General features: G+C 37.9%; 1 protein-coding gene across 1 annotated transcript in view; it reads right to left on the minus strand.

The window, feature by feature from the left end:
- Pde4b (phosphodiesterase 4B) overlaps window positions 1-17,451 on the minus strand; it is a 354,760-nt gene that overhangs the window by 110,466 nt on the left and 226,843 nt on the right. Inside the window, exons 2-4 of the mRNA XM_042676846.1 lie at window positions 12,524-12,718; window positions 4,409-4,445; window positions 4,232-4,302 (exon numbers count right to left, since the gene is read on the minus strand). Of these exons, the coding sequence (XP_042532780.1) occupies window positions 4,232-4,302; window positions 4,409-4,445; window positions 12,524-12,718 (303 nt within the window). The remainder of the gene's footprint in view (window positions 1-4,231; window positions 4,303-4,408; window positions 4,446-12,523; window positions 12,719-17,451) is intronic.

The following is a 17,451-nucleotide window of genomic DNA, read 5'->3' on the forward strand; positions in this document are numbered from 1 at the left end:
GAATGCTTTTAATAACTTTATTGCGTATCTATTGCTAAGTTCCAAAGAAAGCTTTTTGTTAAGGAGCCATTTAACTATGTGATCCTAAATGTTGGAAATCTCTCCTTTCTTAATAACATGACTATTTGCAGGACTTCATTCCCTCTGTGATTTCTGGAAGTTGGACATAATACAAAAATTCCATTTTCCTGGATGTCATTTGTAACTATATGGCCTTTATTTAGAGTTGCTAATTAAGACCAAGCATTCGAAAGGCAGAAATCATGTTTGTTTGGGCTATCTTTTATTCTTGATCCCCAGTACAAAGAAGAGACTCCATACATTTTAACTGAATAAATAACTCTAGAAGGCATGGTATGTAAAGCATGAGGCTGCAAGTTAGAAAACAGTGATGACTGTGAGGGAAAAATGATATTGGGGAAAGTTATATTGCTTGCCCAGTTTCCAATGGTCCTTAATGTATGACACAATAATAAGAGGAAACTGGATGTTCGAGATGGGGGAGGGGGAGTTGAAGGGCAGGGGATAGGGCCACAGCAGTTAATACTTCCCAGAGCAGAATGAGAACTGGGCTATGAATAAGAAGATAAGAATCCTCTGCCTGGCTCTGGCACCTTCCAACTATGTAGCCCTCGGCAACTCACAGAACCACTCCGTTTCTTCCTCACTTGAGGTGAGCCGATGGCAACTAACATTTACTGCTGATTTACAATGTGCTAGGTCCTGCGTGAGGGGTTTTCCATATATTTCCTCTCTTACTCTAAGGAAATTTGGCTAGGGTTTTTTTCCAGCTCTGAATGCTCAAGATTTTATGATTCTCAGCTAATTTAAACCCCATGCCAAAGTATATACAGCAGTGAAAGACATTTCAGGTATATATTTTAAAAAGCGGTTACTAATTATTTCTCAAAGATTACATTCATTTTGACTGAACCATGCTTTGGAAGAATGTTAATGCAGTGATGGTACGTGATTTCCTGGTAGCCACACATGTCATACTATTATGTTAGTGACAGGGATTATGATGAAGGAGACCACTCTGCTTCAAACTCCATTCTTGAATTTCAGACTACTGGCTAATGGACACTCATCCACTCACCATTATTACTCTACATTATGGTGGAGCAATACATTAATCTATTGGTTTATTGTAAGTTAGCAAATGCTTTAGGGGTGCTTATCTGTATTAACAATCCCAAATGAAAGCCACATTTTTTTCAAAATTAGCTCCTGGGACAAAGGAAATGTAGGTTTTAATTTGCAGCCAAGAAATACAGGCTCAATCAAACATACCTCAATGGGACATTTCATGAAAGTGCAAAGAAATCACCTCCACAGGAACTCTGAGATTTTTCACCCTTTGGGTGCCAAAGCTCAGGCAGACAATGGACCACTTTTATGCAGCACAGAGAGCCAAAAGATAAAAGGAACCCCAACTTGTGAGAGGCGTAGTTCAATGTGGGAGTTCTTTTTCATATAATAAACCACACTAACCAGATGTCTCATGAAAACTACTCCAAGGACATAATTATTGCTTAAACGTTACATTCAAGGCAGGGAGTGGCACTCTGGAACCAAAGTTAAATAGCCAAGAAAACAACGTCTGAATTCCATAAATCTTCCAGTTTCTGTGTTAATGTAAGTGAATATGTGTGTGGGAGATGAAGAGATGCTCTTCGCATGCTGTATCCACTCCTGGCTGCAAATTTTCCTTTCGGAGACTTCTCTTGGATTTTCTTTAGTTGTTTTGAGAATATTGAACATAACACAAATAGAATGGGGTGCATTACATGGACTCTCAGATTTCCACACACTATTCCACCTATAGCTGAAACCCATTAATTGATTGAGACCCAGGTCTCCCTCCTTGGGCTACGTTGAGACAATCTTAACTCAGTTTGATGAAGCACAAGAGGGAATTAGGCTGCCTTAAAATTTTGTTGTTTGGTATTGGTTATACAAAAAAAAAAGGTTGAAATGGACATCAGGCTCAACTCTGTACACATATGGATGTGTGTTTGTGGAAGAAGAGTAGATGTCTTGTTGCTAGAGACACATTCTCCTTAATTAGTGTGGCACAAAGGGCCATCATTTGAAGGATTCTCAGGCAGACTTGAAAATGGGCTCTGGGTCAGTTCTGTGTATGGGAACAATAAGCTCAAGGTACTTAGTTCCTGAACGTTTATGTGGTCCGGAACCCCACAGGCTTATTGAGAAAGTGGTTTAAGCTGACATAGGTTATTAATCACCAGGGTAGTAGACGCCCAGCTACTGCTAACAGAGGAGAAAGCCCCAAGGCCACGGTAGCAAATAGAAAAACTAGTGTCTACTTCTTGTAGCTATGTAATGTAGCCCTTCTAAGTCCAGTTGTACTAAAGAAGCCTTAAAAATGTGTCCTTTTTCATCCTTTCCTCCATGTTCCCATCTATATTATTCAGTCCCAGAGTGTCATCCTCATGTGTGAATTCCTCCTTAGCTAATGTCTCCAGCTTGCTGTCCTCTATTACACAAGTTCTTCTTAAGTATCTTTCTCTTCTAAAAGTTTCCAGGAACATCTCCCATAATTTAGGGGAACTCTGCAGGTACAGTCAATGAGAACGCTGTACTGCAAGACAGGACACCAGGCTCCTTGTATGGCTGTTGTTGTCTAGAAGCTGTGTGGTCCTGTGTAAGTCATGTACCTTCTGAAGCTTTGTTTCCTTATCCAGAGAGTGGACATGACAATAACAGTCATGAGCATTTTTTAAAAATCAATATTTGTAGAGTGTGAACTATGTGACATTCTACTACTTAAAAATTCAAAGAAAAACCAACACAAGTTTAGGCATCAGGGACACACAGTCTAGGATGGCAGAATTCCAAAAAGGGAATGATAAGGATCTGGATGATGGTAGCTATCACCTTAGTTACTTGGGAGGATGTGATTGGGAAGTTTATAATTCTCGTTTATAATTTCAACCCTGGGAAGAAAAGTCAACAAGTCTACTCCATCTAAGTGGAAGAGGCTGGCTGTGGAGGCACATTCCCTATCATTTCAGCTACGGTGAGATGCCAAAAATATATGCATCATGGTCCAGGTACACACTTGACCAGGAATCAAGACCCTATCTCAAAAACTAACGCCAAACAGCCAAATAGAGCTAGAGGCATGGCTCAATAGTAGAGTACCTGCCTGGCAAGTGGGATGCTTTTAGTTCAAACACAAGTACCCACTTTAAAAAAGAAAAAAAACAGCATGAAAAGGTATTTAAAGTGCCTTGGAGCCAAATGAGAGCAATTCAGCTAGGTGTGATAGGTCAGAGAAAGATGTCTCAGGAAGACAGAAGAGGCTGCTAATTATTAAGGATGGAGAAGGGAACATAGAGGGAGCCTGTAGACCACAATTGTCGAACATAGTCCCATGTGGCTACAGTTCTGGTCTGATTATTTACCACATCATCTCTAGGAACTTCATATTAAATGCCTTAATGCAGAGGACCTTTATGTTTTGATCATTGTTGAATCATCAGTGCTAAGTACAAAACAGGTGCGCAGTAAGTATTTGATAATGTACACGTACGCCTATGCATGAATGAATAGTATATACAAAATAAATATTGGATCCCAGAATCATGGATTCTACAGTTTCCTAAGCCTGAGGTAACCTTTTAAAACACGCAGTAGAGTAGAGTGCACAGAAGTTCAGTTAGGCTCATAGATTTTGAGGAGAAAGTTACTGTAGGAAAAAGCAAATTCAATTCCTTCATTTTACATGTGAGAAGACCCAGGATCAAAGATGTAAATTGAAGTGATCAAGGTCATATATTTATTTGGTGGCAGAGAAGAATGAAACTTCATGAACCTGTTTTTATATCATTTGAAAACAGTCTGTATGGACTGTTTCATACCTTTGAGTTTGAATTTCTGGAATAATTGATAGCTTACTGAAAAAGAATTTAAATAACCTTTATGGCCATTTTGGATAGAGAGTCAAACAAAAATATCATTATTTCATTTGTTGAGACCCTATGGTATACTGTGCTAAGGGTACAAAATTAATAACACTCATACCTGATAATTTTTCATGTTTTACCAATTTTAAAATATATTGCTCCACTGGATTTTCAAATTTCTTTGTGTAGCCTAACTTATCTTGGGGACTATTTCTCTGTGCAATAGTTACTTTTAAACATGATGCGCAGTGTTTTCTGCTTTTCTGGAAGGGATTTGTGAGTGTACACAGTCAACTTACTTGTTGGATGTTCCTTGAAGATTTGTGAGTAGAGTGAAGTTGTTCCTCACACTTCTCAAGCTGGCGAGGACCTAGGAGAAGATTTCAGAAGATTGGTAGAGACAAATGCTCATGCTTAGAAGTCACATTTAGAATATCTCATGAGTGAGAGCAAGCCAGGACAAGCAGAATACATACCTGGGCGAAAGGAGTGACGATCAAGTCATCACCGTGTCTAGTGAAAAAGAGAAAAAAAAAAGCATTAAAAGTGTAATATTACCCTTGTCAGTAGAAGTAAAGCAAATGTTCTATCAATTCTGTGTGCATAGATGGCAGAATTTCCAATTGGGCAGAAATTGAGATCCCATGGGATCTCAAAGAAAGAAGGAAAGAAAGGAACACACACACACACACACACACACACACACACACCACCACCACCACCACCACCACCACCACCACCACCACCACCCGCCCTCCCCCCCCATGTATCAATCAGGAGGTTCATGGATTCTAGATTTACAGGGATTCCACATATAAGCCTTTGCAAGTAAGCATGTATCCTCAGGGTATAGTTCCATTGAATAGCAGCCCAGAGTACTGTAATTCAAAGCAACTTGTGGATTTTGGTTACTAAAGCCAGGAAATTCAAAGAGGGAGCTGTTCTTCACAGACACACAGTGTCGGAAAAAAGGTATAACAGGCTGGATAAAGGTTAACTTTGAATTTCCTGGCTTTTGTTGATTTGAACCACAGCTTTAACGGCATTTAAACAGAAATTCCTCTCTGGGAATCCCATTACATTTTTGGTTTTTAATATACTTTTTTTTCCTTAAAAATACCCAAGGAAAAGGTTTTAATGGGTCAGACCAAACCTACAAAAATCATAACATTGTCCTTCATTTGGGACAAAACTTAATTATGCCATCCTTAATGTATTGCAATTTTTAAGACTATATTATCTCTCTGGCACTCATTCTTAATAAATCAACATAACATTCCTTAGCAAGGTTTTAAAGCTATAAAAAGATATGCTGGCCTGGGCTGCAGTCACAAACTCAGACCAATTCACTGTTATGATGTGGATAGCAGCACAGGAGCTGGTGATGCTAAGCTCCCCTGATTGTCTATTCTAAACTCCTCTGTCCTCACTAGCACCAAACAAAGACAACACCTGATTCAGCAGCTACATGACAGCAATCTGCCTGGTACCAGGACCTGATGAGAGCTGAGGATCCAGAGCTGAACAGCATATACATCCACCTGGGCCTCTGTAGCATACACTTTTAACATGGTATTCTATTTCATATGCTACTTTCCTCCTTTGTCTTTAGCTAGAAGTCTCATCAAGGTTAACTAGAAATGTTCTGTGTATTCACTTTATATCACACACACACACACACACACACACACACACACACACACACACACACACACACACACACACCACACCACACCACACCACACACCAACACACAAAGAACAATTACAAAATGACCCAAAGAGTAATTACACAATCTCCATGAGTGATTATTCGCGTCAGGCCTTTTTATGTGCATTATCTTACTTAACTTTTGTAACAAACTTAAGAGGCAAGTACTCGTCCCATTTCCATGTTTGACGTGACATCAGGATGCAGTGCCACTAAACAGTTGCTTAGCTAGCACCCCATAAGTGTGTGGAAGAACTATCTGATTCCCCAAATCTGTGCTTATAAATACCATGCTTCTCATTTTATGATCTTGCACAGCTGTCATATCAAATTGTACAGAATTGTACAGAATCCCTCAAATTAAAACAAAATGTGAGAGTGAAAAGTATTTTTAATATACTTTTATTGCTGTACAAAAGGGTTGTTCAGAGAGGTTGCCATTTTACAGTTCAGGTAATATGAACATTTCTCTTAGGGATAAGCGTTTCTTCCTCTAGTCCCTGACCACTGAAAAGCATTTTTTTAAAAAAAGAACTATAAATTTAGATATAAATATAGAATGAGAAATTAAAAAACCATAGATTATTAATATAATTTCTTCTTCTCTCCCAAGAATCCTAAGCTTGGAGTCAATATCTATTCATACCACCACCTTAGGAATCTATCTGCTATCATTGCCTTAACCATCTCCTAAATCTATAGCTTGAATGCCCTTATTTCATGCTTCATGCTTGATGTCTCCATCTAGATACCAATGGTTATCTTACTTTCAGCATGTACCCCAAGAACTCAACAGCACCTTAAAACTTCTCCAACATCTTCTTGCTTTCTTATTTGTCCTCATGACTTTTTTCCTATATACTTCCTATTAAATTTTAAATAGTCTATTCAGGATGCTGAGATATGAGGATCATGGTTCAAAGCTAGCCCAGGCAGAAAAGTATATGAGACTCTTATCTCTGCTTTTAAAAAACAAAACAAACAAACAAAAAAAACCCAAAAATCAGCTAGACATGGAGCTGTGGCAAAAGTGGTAGAGTGCTAGCCTTGAAAAAAAGAAGCTCAGGGACAGTGCCCAGGACCTGTGTTCAAGACCCAGGACCAGAACCAATAAAATAAATAACGGATGAATTTATCATAATTTCCTAAACGACTAAAAACAATTCAGGAACCAGGCTAGATACGCACAACTATTGCACGAGTACCCTCTAGTGACCAAAGCAGTGCATTACAGGATGAATATAGAGTAGAACTGAGAATACTAGTCATAGAACTGAGTCTTGGACTCTTGGAATTGAGGTGTAGGTGTGAATTAGAAAATGATATAGTTATCTAGAAAGCAAAACATTCTGCTTCTAACGATTAGAGTCTGAACTCTATTAATAAATTTCACTTCACTGTTTCCTCTTTAAACGCAGAATTGTACATGGGCTCCCTTGTAATTGATTTTAGTCTGTCTTATATAGTGATGGACACTAGTGGACAGATATTGGACAGTATCAATTTGTTGTCAACTGCAGTATTATTAGTTGTGAGTTATTAGGCAAGTTATTAGGCAATCTTTCCATATCTTGATTTCTGCATCTGTAAAATGGGGTTCCTATAATGAGCTATTGTACAATTTTAAATAAGTTTTTGTTTCATAAAACATTTATTTAGTGAAAGTTATTCTTAGCAGGTGCCAGTGGCTCATGCCTGTAATCCTATTTACTCAGAAGACTGAGATCTGAGGATTGTGGTTCAAAGCCAGCTGGGACAGAGAAGTCCATGAGACTCTTATTTCCAATAAATCACTCAGAAAAAGCCTGAAGTGGCATTGTGGCTCAAGTGGTAGAGTGCTAGCCTTGGGCAGAAAGAGGCTCAGGGACAGGGTCCAGGCCCTGAGTTCAAACCTCAGGATCAACAAAAAAAGCTATTCATATTAGAAGGAGTTATCTTTGTTATTAAAATGAAAGAGCTGAATGCCTTTCTTCCCAGCTGTTCAGAGTGTACTTAAGTTGTCAATGCCTTCCTCTATTGTAGTCTAATAAATTCACCTTCCATTGCACACTAGTTTACATAGTGCTTCCACAGACATTATTTCATGTGATGAAAGCAAGTTCCTGATCTCAGGGAAATGATGCAATTGCCTATCTTATTGGCCAAGCTTGAAACTTCCCTCTTCCTTACTTCACATTAACCACCAACCCCTGTTGATTTGGCAAATATTTATGAATCTCCCACTAAACCTACTCAGATGTGGCTTGCCATCGTCTATTATATGTATTACCAAAGCAGCCTCCCATCTGGTTCTTTAAGCTTTTCCATTCTCCAAATCTTACTTCACACTGCAATTAGAGCCATCTGTCACAAACAAACATCTGATCATGTATCTTCCTTCCTAAAATTAAGGCCTGTACTAGCTCCCCACAGTTTGTGTTCAGCATAAAGAACAATTCCTGGGCCTTTAATGACAAGGTTCTTGTTTCTTCTCTTTCACCACTTCCCTAACCCTCATGTTGGCTGTTTCAGCCATACTGAGCAGGGCCTCCCACAGTGCCAGCCAGAACTAGAGAGTTAGTTATCACACTGGCCTTCCCTCTTATGTACCTTTCTGCCCCTATTAAAACCACTTACTGACTTGCCAAATCTTTAGCTCCTTTGAAGGCACAGTCAAGTACCTACTTAGATGAATCCTTATTAAAAGATAAAACGAATATGATCCTTTTAGGAGCTGGAAAGGCAGACAAGCAGAAAATAACATCATTATTTTTATTTTTCAGCCCCATGCAGAATTGATATACTGGATATTCTCAAAAGCTTATCTGCTTGTACTCTTTGAGTTCAAACTCTGTTTCCCTAATGCCCTCTTCTTTAAAGGAGAGTATAGTACTTACCACCCTGAGGATATAAAGATTAGATGAATTGATATATGGAAAGTACTTTAAATATTGCATATTTGAGAACTGTGTGGTTTTCCTGACAGAGAATTTAGATCATAAAAAGATCCAATGTGTTTAACTTTTATAGTACTAGTAAGAGGAATGGATATAAGTCAGAGTACTTTTTGGTAGTCAATTAATAAACAGGTCTTAAATTTGAGTGAACTCTTATTTGTACTTTTTTTATATTGGTCCTTAGGTCTCATTTCCCCTGACAACCCTTTCTGGAAACCTCTTAGTCTCCATGTAAATGTTAGCATTCAAAAACTGTCTGTGGAAGGCTTTGCAAATGATGTGACCATATGGAAAAAACATGGTGGCTACTGCTCTGTGGCTTGGTAGGTCCATAATCAAAGCTGATTCTTATACAGAGCAGTTCTTGCAACACTTTGAGCAATAAAATTACCCTTGTCAATTTCCAATACTTTAATACTCTGCTGTAAAATGTGTACCTCAACCTGAGATGGGGTTACAATAGAGTTGACTATAATCCAAAAACAGAATAGCACAAACAGATTATTGCCACCTCCAGGAAAGCGTCTGATGTTTCTTTGGGGACTCTGTGAAGACTTTGTTTTTCTTTACTAGAAGTCTTTACTTCTACCTCTCCTTTGTTGTTAAAGTTAACGCCATTTTCAATCTTTCAATCTTTTTCCCCCCAATTAATACCCTTTGCCTAGTCTCCCCACCTATAATTTTCTCCCATTTTTCTGAGAGAATTTGGACAAGAAATGCTTAAAAACCAATGTTTCTTTCTATTATTAGGATTTAGTATAGCAGAATTATATGAAGGCTCCCACTTATTATATAAATGCATTACAGTTGTGTGTTGAGTCTGAGGGATTTCTTTCTTTCTTTTTTCTCTTATTTTTGTTGGTCATGGGGCTTGAACTCTGGCCTTGGGCACTGTCCCTGTGCTCTTCAGCTCAAGGCTAGCACTCTACCACTTGAGCCACAGCTCCACTTACAGTTTTCTAGTGGTTTATTGGAGATAAGAGTCTCATGGACTTTTCTGCCAGGCTGACTTTGAACCTTGATCCTCAGATCTCAGCCTCCTGAGTAGTTAGGATTACAGGCATAAGTCACTGGTGGCGGCTTGTCTGAGGGATTTCTTAGCAGGGAAATTCATGTAACTAGAGGTTTCAAGACTGACGCGTCATCTCCCTAGATCTATTGGAAGAAGGCAGATGAAGAAGTGGGGTGCTTAGGACGTTTTTGTTCTCTGTTTTGGTTTATCCTGAGCTTTTTAGGGTGAAAGAGCTTCATAAATATTACTTCAGCTTAGATCCAGATGTATGTGTGGAACTGGATTTTCTGACATAGTCCTGATGAAATGAAATACCAGATGATTCTGTTTTCTTTCATATTGGTAAATATACATTTCTAAGCTGGCAAGCATGAAAGTTTATATTGTAATGTAAAATGTTTTCAAAGCGCAAGCTTGTGCTATTTTTATTCACAAATATTTTAATATATTCTGTTATCAACATAGTGTAATATTACATTGCCCATTTTGTATTCTTGGGCAAGACTCTCTTTTATTTTTATAGGAGTAGGATTTTCCTTCTTATTTAAAAATTCTTTCTCTTCACAATACTAGGTAAGTTATATATTCATTCTTACTTTCCTAAGTATAAGTTGGTGACATTCAATAGGTCTTAATGTTAGAAGAGAGAAATATTTTCTGGTCAGTAAATTGCAAAGAGAGAAGTTAGTAGTATCAGAGGTTCAGCATATAACACGCAAAACTACATCTCTCATCAGGTATACATTGTAATCTCTAAATTCTCTTTATGTTTAAAATCTCTACAAACCTTTGATTCCAAGTCAAGAAACAACAAAGTTTGCTCTGGAATCTGCTCAAAGTCTCCTTCAAAGGATCTGAAGAATCTGGAGATTCATCAAGCTGTTTAGAATGAGCTTGGAGAATTAGTAGCTGAAATGAGAATTAATTTGGAGAATGACTCACTTCTAAAGCTAGTCTTTTGTCTGCAAATTACCATGTGAATGAAGCTCAATTATTTTGAGCTCACCAAATTTCCTACATTCCTTCATGGTGAACTCTAGAAAGCTTTTATGTTTTTATCTTGGTAGAGGAAAGAATTAGAATGATAGTCAAGCCAACTCAATATGCTTACTTCTCCTCTAGCCTTAGGTAGCCCTTACTCTGCATTGGTTTGTTTCCAGCCTGGTCATACCAATGCTATTCACAGTTAGAAGAATATAAACAAAGAGAAATGCAAATGTTTTGAATATGCTCGTCACTATGGTTTGGATCTGGATTTATTGTGTCCTCCAAGGAAAGATCCATGTGTTATAAATTTGGTCCTTAATGTGGTGATGTTGGGAGATGATGGGAATTTTAAGGGGTGGAGCCTAGTGCCAGGTAGTTAGGTCATTGGAAGCATTTTGCTCAGAAAAGATTAATTTAGATCTTTTAACGGGAGTTAGTTATCATTTTAGTGAGTTGTTATAAGGCAATATCATCTAGTTCACTTTGCCCTTCTGCGCATGGCTAATTCCTTTTCTATTTTTTTGCTATGTATAAATGTAGGCAGAGAGAAGAGCCATGATCTTTGACCCTCCAACCACTGAAATCACCAAATAAACCTCTTTAATTATCAAGTACATAGTCCTATATATTTTGCTATAACAACAGAAAACTGACTAACACAATCATCCTTAGCTACAACATGGGATATAGCATGATCTTTAGTTATGAGATAGAAGCCAGTCTCTCAATGTCTCAGAGTCATCTAAAGAGTGGGGTAAATAGTGAACCCTACTGGACAGGATTTCTATGACAATTAACAGAGATAACTGATGTAAGGGAATATGGTCTCATGATTCACATCCACTCTGTGGTTCTGTGTGTATGTGTGTGTATGTTTAGCTGTACTCTCCCATAGACTAGAAACTTTGGGGGTATGAAATCTGTTTTAGACTCATCTGTTATTTTTCTATGGTTTTGTATGTCATCCATAGAACCTAGCATATTGCATGGTATATCAGAGAGTTTCAGTTCTTTCAAATGAGTTTACAAAAAATGAACTTTGGTCCTCACAATGATTAAAATACATCTGGGGTAGTTCCATTAAATTTTTCTGGCAGAAATATCCTGGGCAATATTTTCTTGCTGCTAGCTTTAAAATGCCCTCTGCCCCTTCACAAGAAGGCAGACCTTTGTGGCTTTCTTTCTAACAGAGGAAGAGAATCCTGTGGAATTTTCCAGGCTGTAGACGTTAAGTAGTTACTGATATTTTTTACAACATATGATGTTAAAAACACTTGTATGTGTGCCTGGAAACCTTTTAAAGCATAGATTTCAGCATCCAATTTTATTTAGTTTCAGAATTTAATAAATAGGCAATCCAGTAATTGTTAGCAACCTACATTTAATAGCAGCAAAACAAAAACATTATCTGTGCTACCCAGGGCAAAGGAGTATATGTTGTTGTGTCTCATCAAGAATCCAGGAAAACAAGGGACTGTTGTGTGAATGTCCTCAAGAAGATACACAGGTTCATACTGAATAACACCTCAGTTAAATATCCAAGTGGGGACAAATGCTGATAACCAACTACCATTCTCTGGTGTAGCATCATACAAAATGCATGTGCAGCCAAAATTTCAAATGTGACCTGCAAAATATGTTCAGGTTTCCATCCTATAAATGATTCAGCAGTTTAAGAAATGAAGCCCAATGAATTTTTTTATAATATCAATAACAGATGTGAACTGAGCATTGTGCTCAGTTAGCCCTCTTGGATAAAATCCAAGCTACAAAGCCACATGCTATAGAACAGTAATGTTCGTAAGATGGCCATTTTTGTTAACTCTGTTTCTGTTTACTTTTCTCTTTCCTATTCCCTTAAAGGAGAGCCATTGATCTTGCTGTGACAGGGTTAAATGTGAAGAAAGTATGAGATTTAGCAGTTAGACAAGAAGAGTTGTACTCACTGCTCGCTTGGAAGTGATGAGTTTCTCGACATTGCCTTTGGTGACAAGTCATAGTCGCTGTCTGATCTGTAGAGAAAAGACTCTCTGCGCTGGCTGTGGCCGGGGAAGGTGGCATGAAGCACCAGTCCAGAAGACGAACTGGCCTGGGGATCCAGTGGGCTCCGACCTGGTGAAGGGCCATTTTCCACATCAAAGCTTGAAGAGAAAGCAGAGAACTCTGGTCACATGAGAATCACAGGTGGAAGACATCTAATACGCATCAAGGACCTATATATGGCAAACTTTGTACCAGGAATATATAATAAAGCTTTACACTTTACAGAAAGTTTTCATTCTCAAAATGGCTCTGCGTTATAGTCATTATAATTTCCATTTTGTAATGGGAAACTATGTCTTACAGAGACTGTTCAGACATTTATTTGAGCCTACCATTAGCAAAGCCAGAATTTAGTGCCAGGAACAAACACCAAGATTAGCAAGAGCGTATTTGACAAGTTCAGAATTGGAGCCAAGAGCAAAATAGTTTGGTGATAGTATCTCCAGAGAGGGCATCTCGCATATTACAGTCAAAAACTGAAATATCATGGGAATGAGTATTCCTAACTGCAAGGATTTTTTTTGCCACAAATAAATATGGTTTCATTAAAGATACAATACTCACATTTCTAAGTGTTTTGGGAACAAATGGTTATTCTGAATATATATATATATATATATTAGGCAAGGATATTAGGCAAGGATACCCTTTTCCCCCAAGTTAGACCATAATAGTTGGCTTCTCTTATACTCACACATCTGCCATAACTTAAGTTCTTGGTTCTTTTCTTCCACTAATTCTAACAATGATGTTCTCTTCAGATATATTTTGATTATATAGAAAGAGAAAGAGAGAGAAAGAAAAGAGAGAAAACAGAGCATATATATATATATATATATATATATATATATAAAGGGAAAGCAGATACACATATATAGGTATATATATGTGTATATATATATATATATATATATATATATATATATATGCTGTCTGAGTAGATGAGAAGTCTGACCTAAGACTTAATATTCATATTAAAGTTTAACCACAGAAATGATTTAATCTAGTAACACCAAATTTCTATAGAGCTTGGCTGTAGAGAACGATAACTTCACTAGCTCCACAGTGAGATCAGTGAGATTTCTGATCAGTCCTCACAGCTCTGGGAAGTGCTATCAAGCCCAGCATTATTTGAACCAGCTGGGATCAATGAACACACAAACAAAAGCACTGGAGATTTTGGTACATTTTCTCTCTCCCATACTAAGTATTGTGTTCTTCTCACATTTGTCCATATACGTTTTCCTATACATACAACTTCACTTACCCTCAAATGATAGTAACAACCTTTCTCTAGAACACCCACCACTTTCTAGCTGAAGCTTTACAACGTGAAAGGGGTATTAGGCAAGGATACCCTTTTCCCCCAAGTTAGACCATAATAGTTGGCTTCTCTTATACTCACACATCTGCCATAACTTAAGTTCTTGGTTCTTTTCTTCCACTAATTCTAACAATGATGTTCTCTTCAGATATATTTTGATTATATAGAAAGAGAAAGAGAGAGAAAGAAAAGAGAGAAAACAGAGCATATATATATATATATATATATATATATATAAAGGGAAAACAGATACACATATATAGGTATATATATGTAGATATATATACGTATATATACATATATGTATAGATATATATGTATACATGTATACACATATATACATATATATACCTATATATATGTATACACACCACACACACATGTTGACAAGGTATTTTCTGACATATTATTTCATCTGACCCTAACAATTCTGTAAAATATATAATTCTATCCTACTTCTATCCCACTCTTCAATTTTGGTAAACAAGGTTTAGGAGATGAATAGACCCTGATTATTAAAGTAACAGGCCATAAGAATAGTTTTACTACCCCTTTATATGATGCAGGAGATGTACTGAAAACTCCCATCTACAAAAACAGGTAGACGATTCCAGATCTCCATATATTGTACTTTATTCCTGTACATATATTCTGGTGATAAGTTTAATTTGTAAGTTCGACATGGTAAGAGATAAGCAACTCATAACAATTATAAAATATACTATGATAAGTTATTTAAAACTTATGAATTCCTTATTTCTGGAATTTTCCACAGCATTGTTGAACCACAGTTGACCACAGGTAACCAAAACTGCACAAAATGAGGATGCAGGGAAGGGGAACAACTGTAGACGGAGTCTTGGAAGACCTGAGTCTTCCAACACAATTCTTCATAACCTGAGACTTTGGTAATCACACAGTTCCAGTAGGATCCATTGGACAATGAACTGTGAGTTCCTTTCACTGTCTAGATCCAGAGACTCACTGGGTTAAAGGACAAGAAAAAGCTACAGCAACCCAATAGGTATTTGGGTTTTCAATTTGCCACCTATGAATTTCCTCAGCAAGCCAATGACATGGGATAGGCTCTTAAAAGGTTGCAGACAGACAGCCAAAGCGATGTCTCATAAGCTTGCTGGAGGTAGAGTTATGTTGTAAGCCACATACATTACAGCAGATAAAAACATAATGAAACAAACTACAACCTTCCCTTGGGTGAGATTTGTATTAGTTGTAGAGCAAAATGAAGAGAACGTTTGTGGAGAAGATTTCTTTCATGCCACCTGAATCTTGTAGAGCCGGTAGGTCCAGATGCTGTCTCTGAACCCTTTTTAAGGACACGGAGTGCAAGTTCTTAAAAGGTGCAAGTGGGATTACTCAAACTCTAACAGTGATCACAAGCTTTGAAAGTTCTTGGGTATTCTTGTATCTGGTTTGATTCTGTACAGACTTTTGGATATTAAAGCAACAAAATATTTTTTAAGTCATTGGCATCCAGCCGCTGCCCCAGGCCCTCCAGGATGGGATGAACTTCATGGTGAGCCAGTAACTAAAGGTTTGGTGTTTGGAACAACAGGGGATCTTGAGCTCCAGCATGATGGCCTGAGTCCATTTACTTGGTTCATGTGGTACTAGTCATTAAATGTTATGAATATCACTGCTGTGTGTATCTGTACTAACATCTTAGAAGAGGTGCCAAGTGGATATGCCCACCCAGCTCTCAGAACTTTTTCCCTTGGGTGTACCATCAGAGCTCACTTTGCCCTCTTTTCTTCTAGAAGCATTCCTAGTGGGCAGAGGGTAAGTCCACAAAACTCTAGTCTAAAATTGAGGTTCAGAGGGCATTCTGTTCCTAGTTTTAATATCCAAGATATTCACTAGTGTCAGCATAGCTGACACCCAGACTCTCTTTATATATTTGTCTTTGATTTTTTTTCTTTCTTCAGTGCTATACTCACAAGAGAGCTTGATGGAATTTAGAAGAAGACAGGGGAGAATTCTCTGATGCAAAGAAGCAGTCTCAGACAAATGGCCTTTCATATTCCCTGGGGGCACAGTTTCAAAGCAACCAACACAGATGTACAACTTTGGAACAAACATGAATCACCAACCAGACACCAGCCCCAGTCACAGCAAAATTAACAGGCAGACATCACAATACTGCCCACACATCTAGGGAGCAAGGGGGGAGCCGGGTGTATGGGTAAGGAGGAGGCTGTAGACAGGCTTAACAAGCAAGTTGAATATACCACACAAACTGAAATACAATTCAGAAGGAAAGTTAATCTACAGTGGCCACATAAAGAGGGTCATTATTTAGGTAGGGTAATTAGGATAATTTTTGTCTCTGCCTTATCAGGGTATACATTTTATCTTTATGCTTCTTTAGATTAAAAAAGTAATTATAAAAGTAATATAAAGATGTTCAATAACATATATACAAAGTAGAAAAGAATAGCATTATTGTTAGTATTTTTCCATCTGGATTTCATTTTCTCCCACATATTTGGATCTTGAATTATCACAAGATTTTCCCATGTCCTAAAGCTTTTTAAAATGATTATTTTTCCAGAGGGTACTTATCAGTTCATCCAGCAGCTGAACCACAATTCTCTTAACATTTCCCCCTTACCTCTGGCCATTGTATATACATTTCATACAGGTACCAAGAGATTGCCATTTGCAAATTTCTGACTATGACTGGGACATACACCTGCCTGGAAGCAATAGCCCATATCCAATATGCAGACTGAAGCAATGTTCATGCATTCTTTCTTCTGGGTCTGAGACCCCTCCTTCTACTCTGCCCTCTGAGACTTTATATTCCGCTTCTCTGCTTGGATCTGTCTGCTTCTCCCCTTGCCTCCACTGACCTCTGAGCATAGAATTGATGGTTTGTTGTCTAAAACTTTAGATTTATATGTACTTTTTTACCAGCCCACTGGGGCCAGGTTAGCAAGTGATGCCCTGTTTTGTATTTTGTGCCATGATGCTCCCTGCAACTGGAGTGCCCTTCCCAGTGCTGTGGCTATTAAGCCATAATCTCCAAACTTCAGCTCAGATCATCTGGTTCTCCAGATGTATTTAGAAACATGATCCTCCTTGGCACATCCCCATGTCATTTTTACCATGCAATTATCCCCCAGTATTTGCAGGAGTCTGGTTCCAGTACATGCTTACATATCCATAGCTGCAGATGCTCAAGCTCCTTACATGAAATCACTCAGCATTTGCATACACCCCACACATCACCTCCTGCATATATTAAATCATTTCTATATTCCTATAAATAGCAACTCAAGGTAAATATTGCTCTGCTATATTCTTTAAGGAAAGATATTTAACTAGAGTGGGCACAGGGTCTGTATGTACCGATCCATTATTTTTTCACGTATTTTCTATCTGTGCTTGATTGCATCCACTGAAACCATGGGTACAGAAGATACTGACAACGTTAGATTAAACTCTAGCTTTCGACTTCTCTGTAATTCCCCGCTTGTTTAGCTG

Source organism: Dipodomys spectabilis, unplaced genomic scaffold (genome assembly GCF_019054845.1).
Source record: "Dipodomys spectabilis isolate Male_0828 unplaced genomic scaffold, ASM1905484v1 ptg000002l, whole genome shotgun sequence".
Lineage (NCBI taxonomy): Eukaryota > Metazoa > Chordata > Mammalia > Rodentia > Heteromyidae > Dipodomys > Dipodomys spectabilis.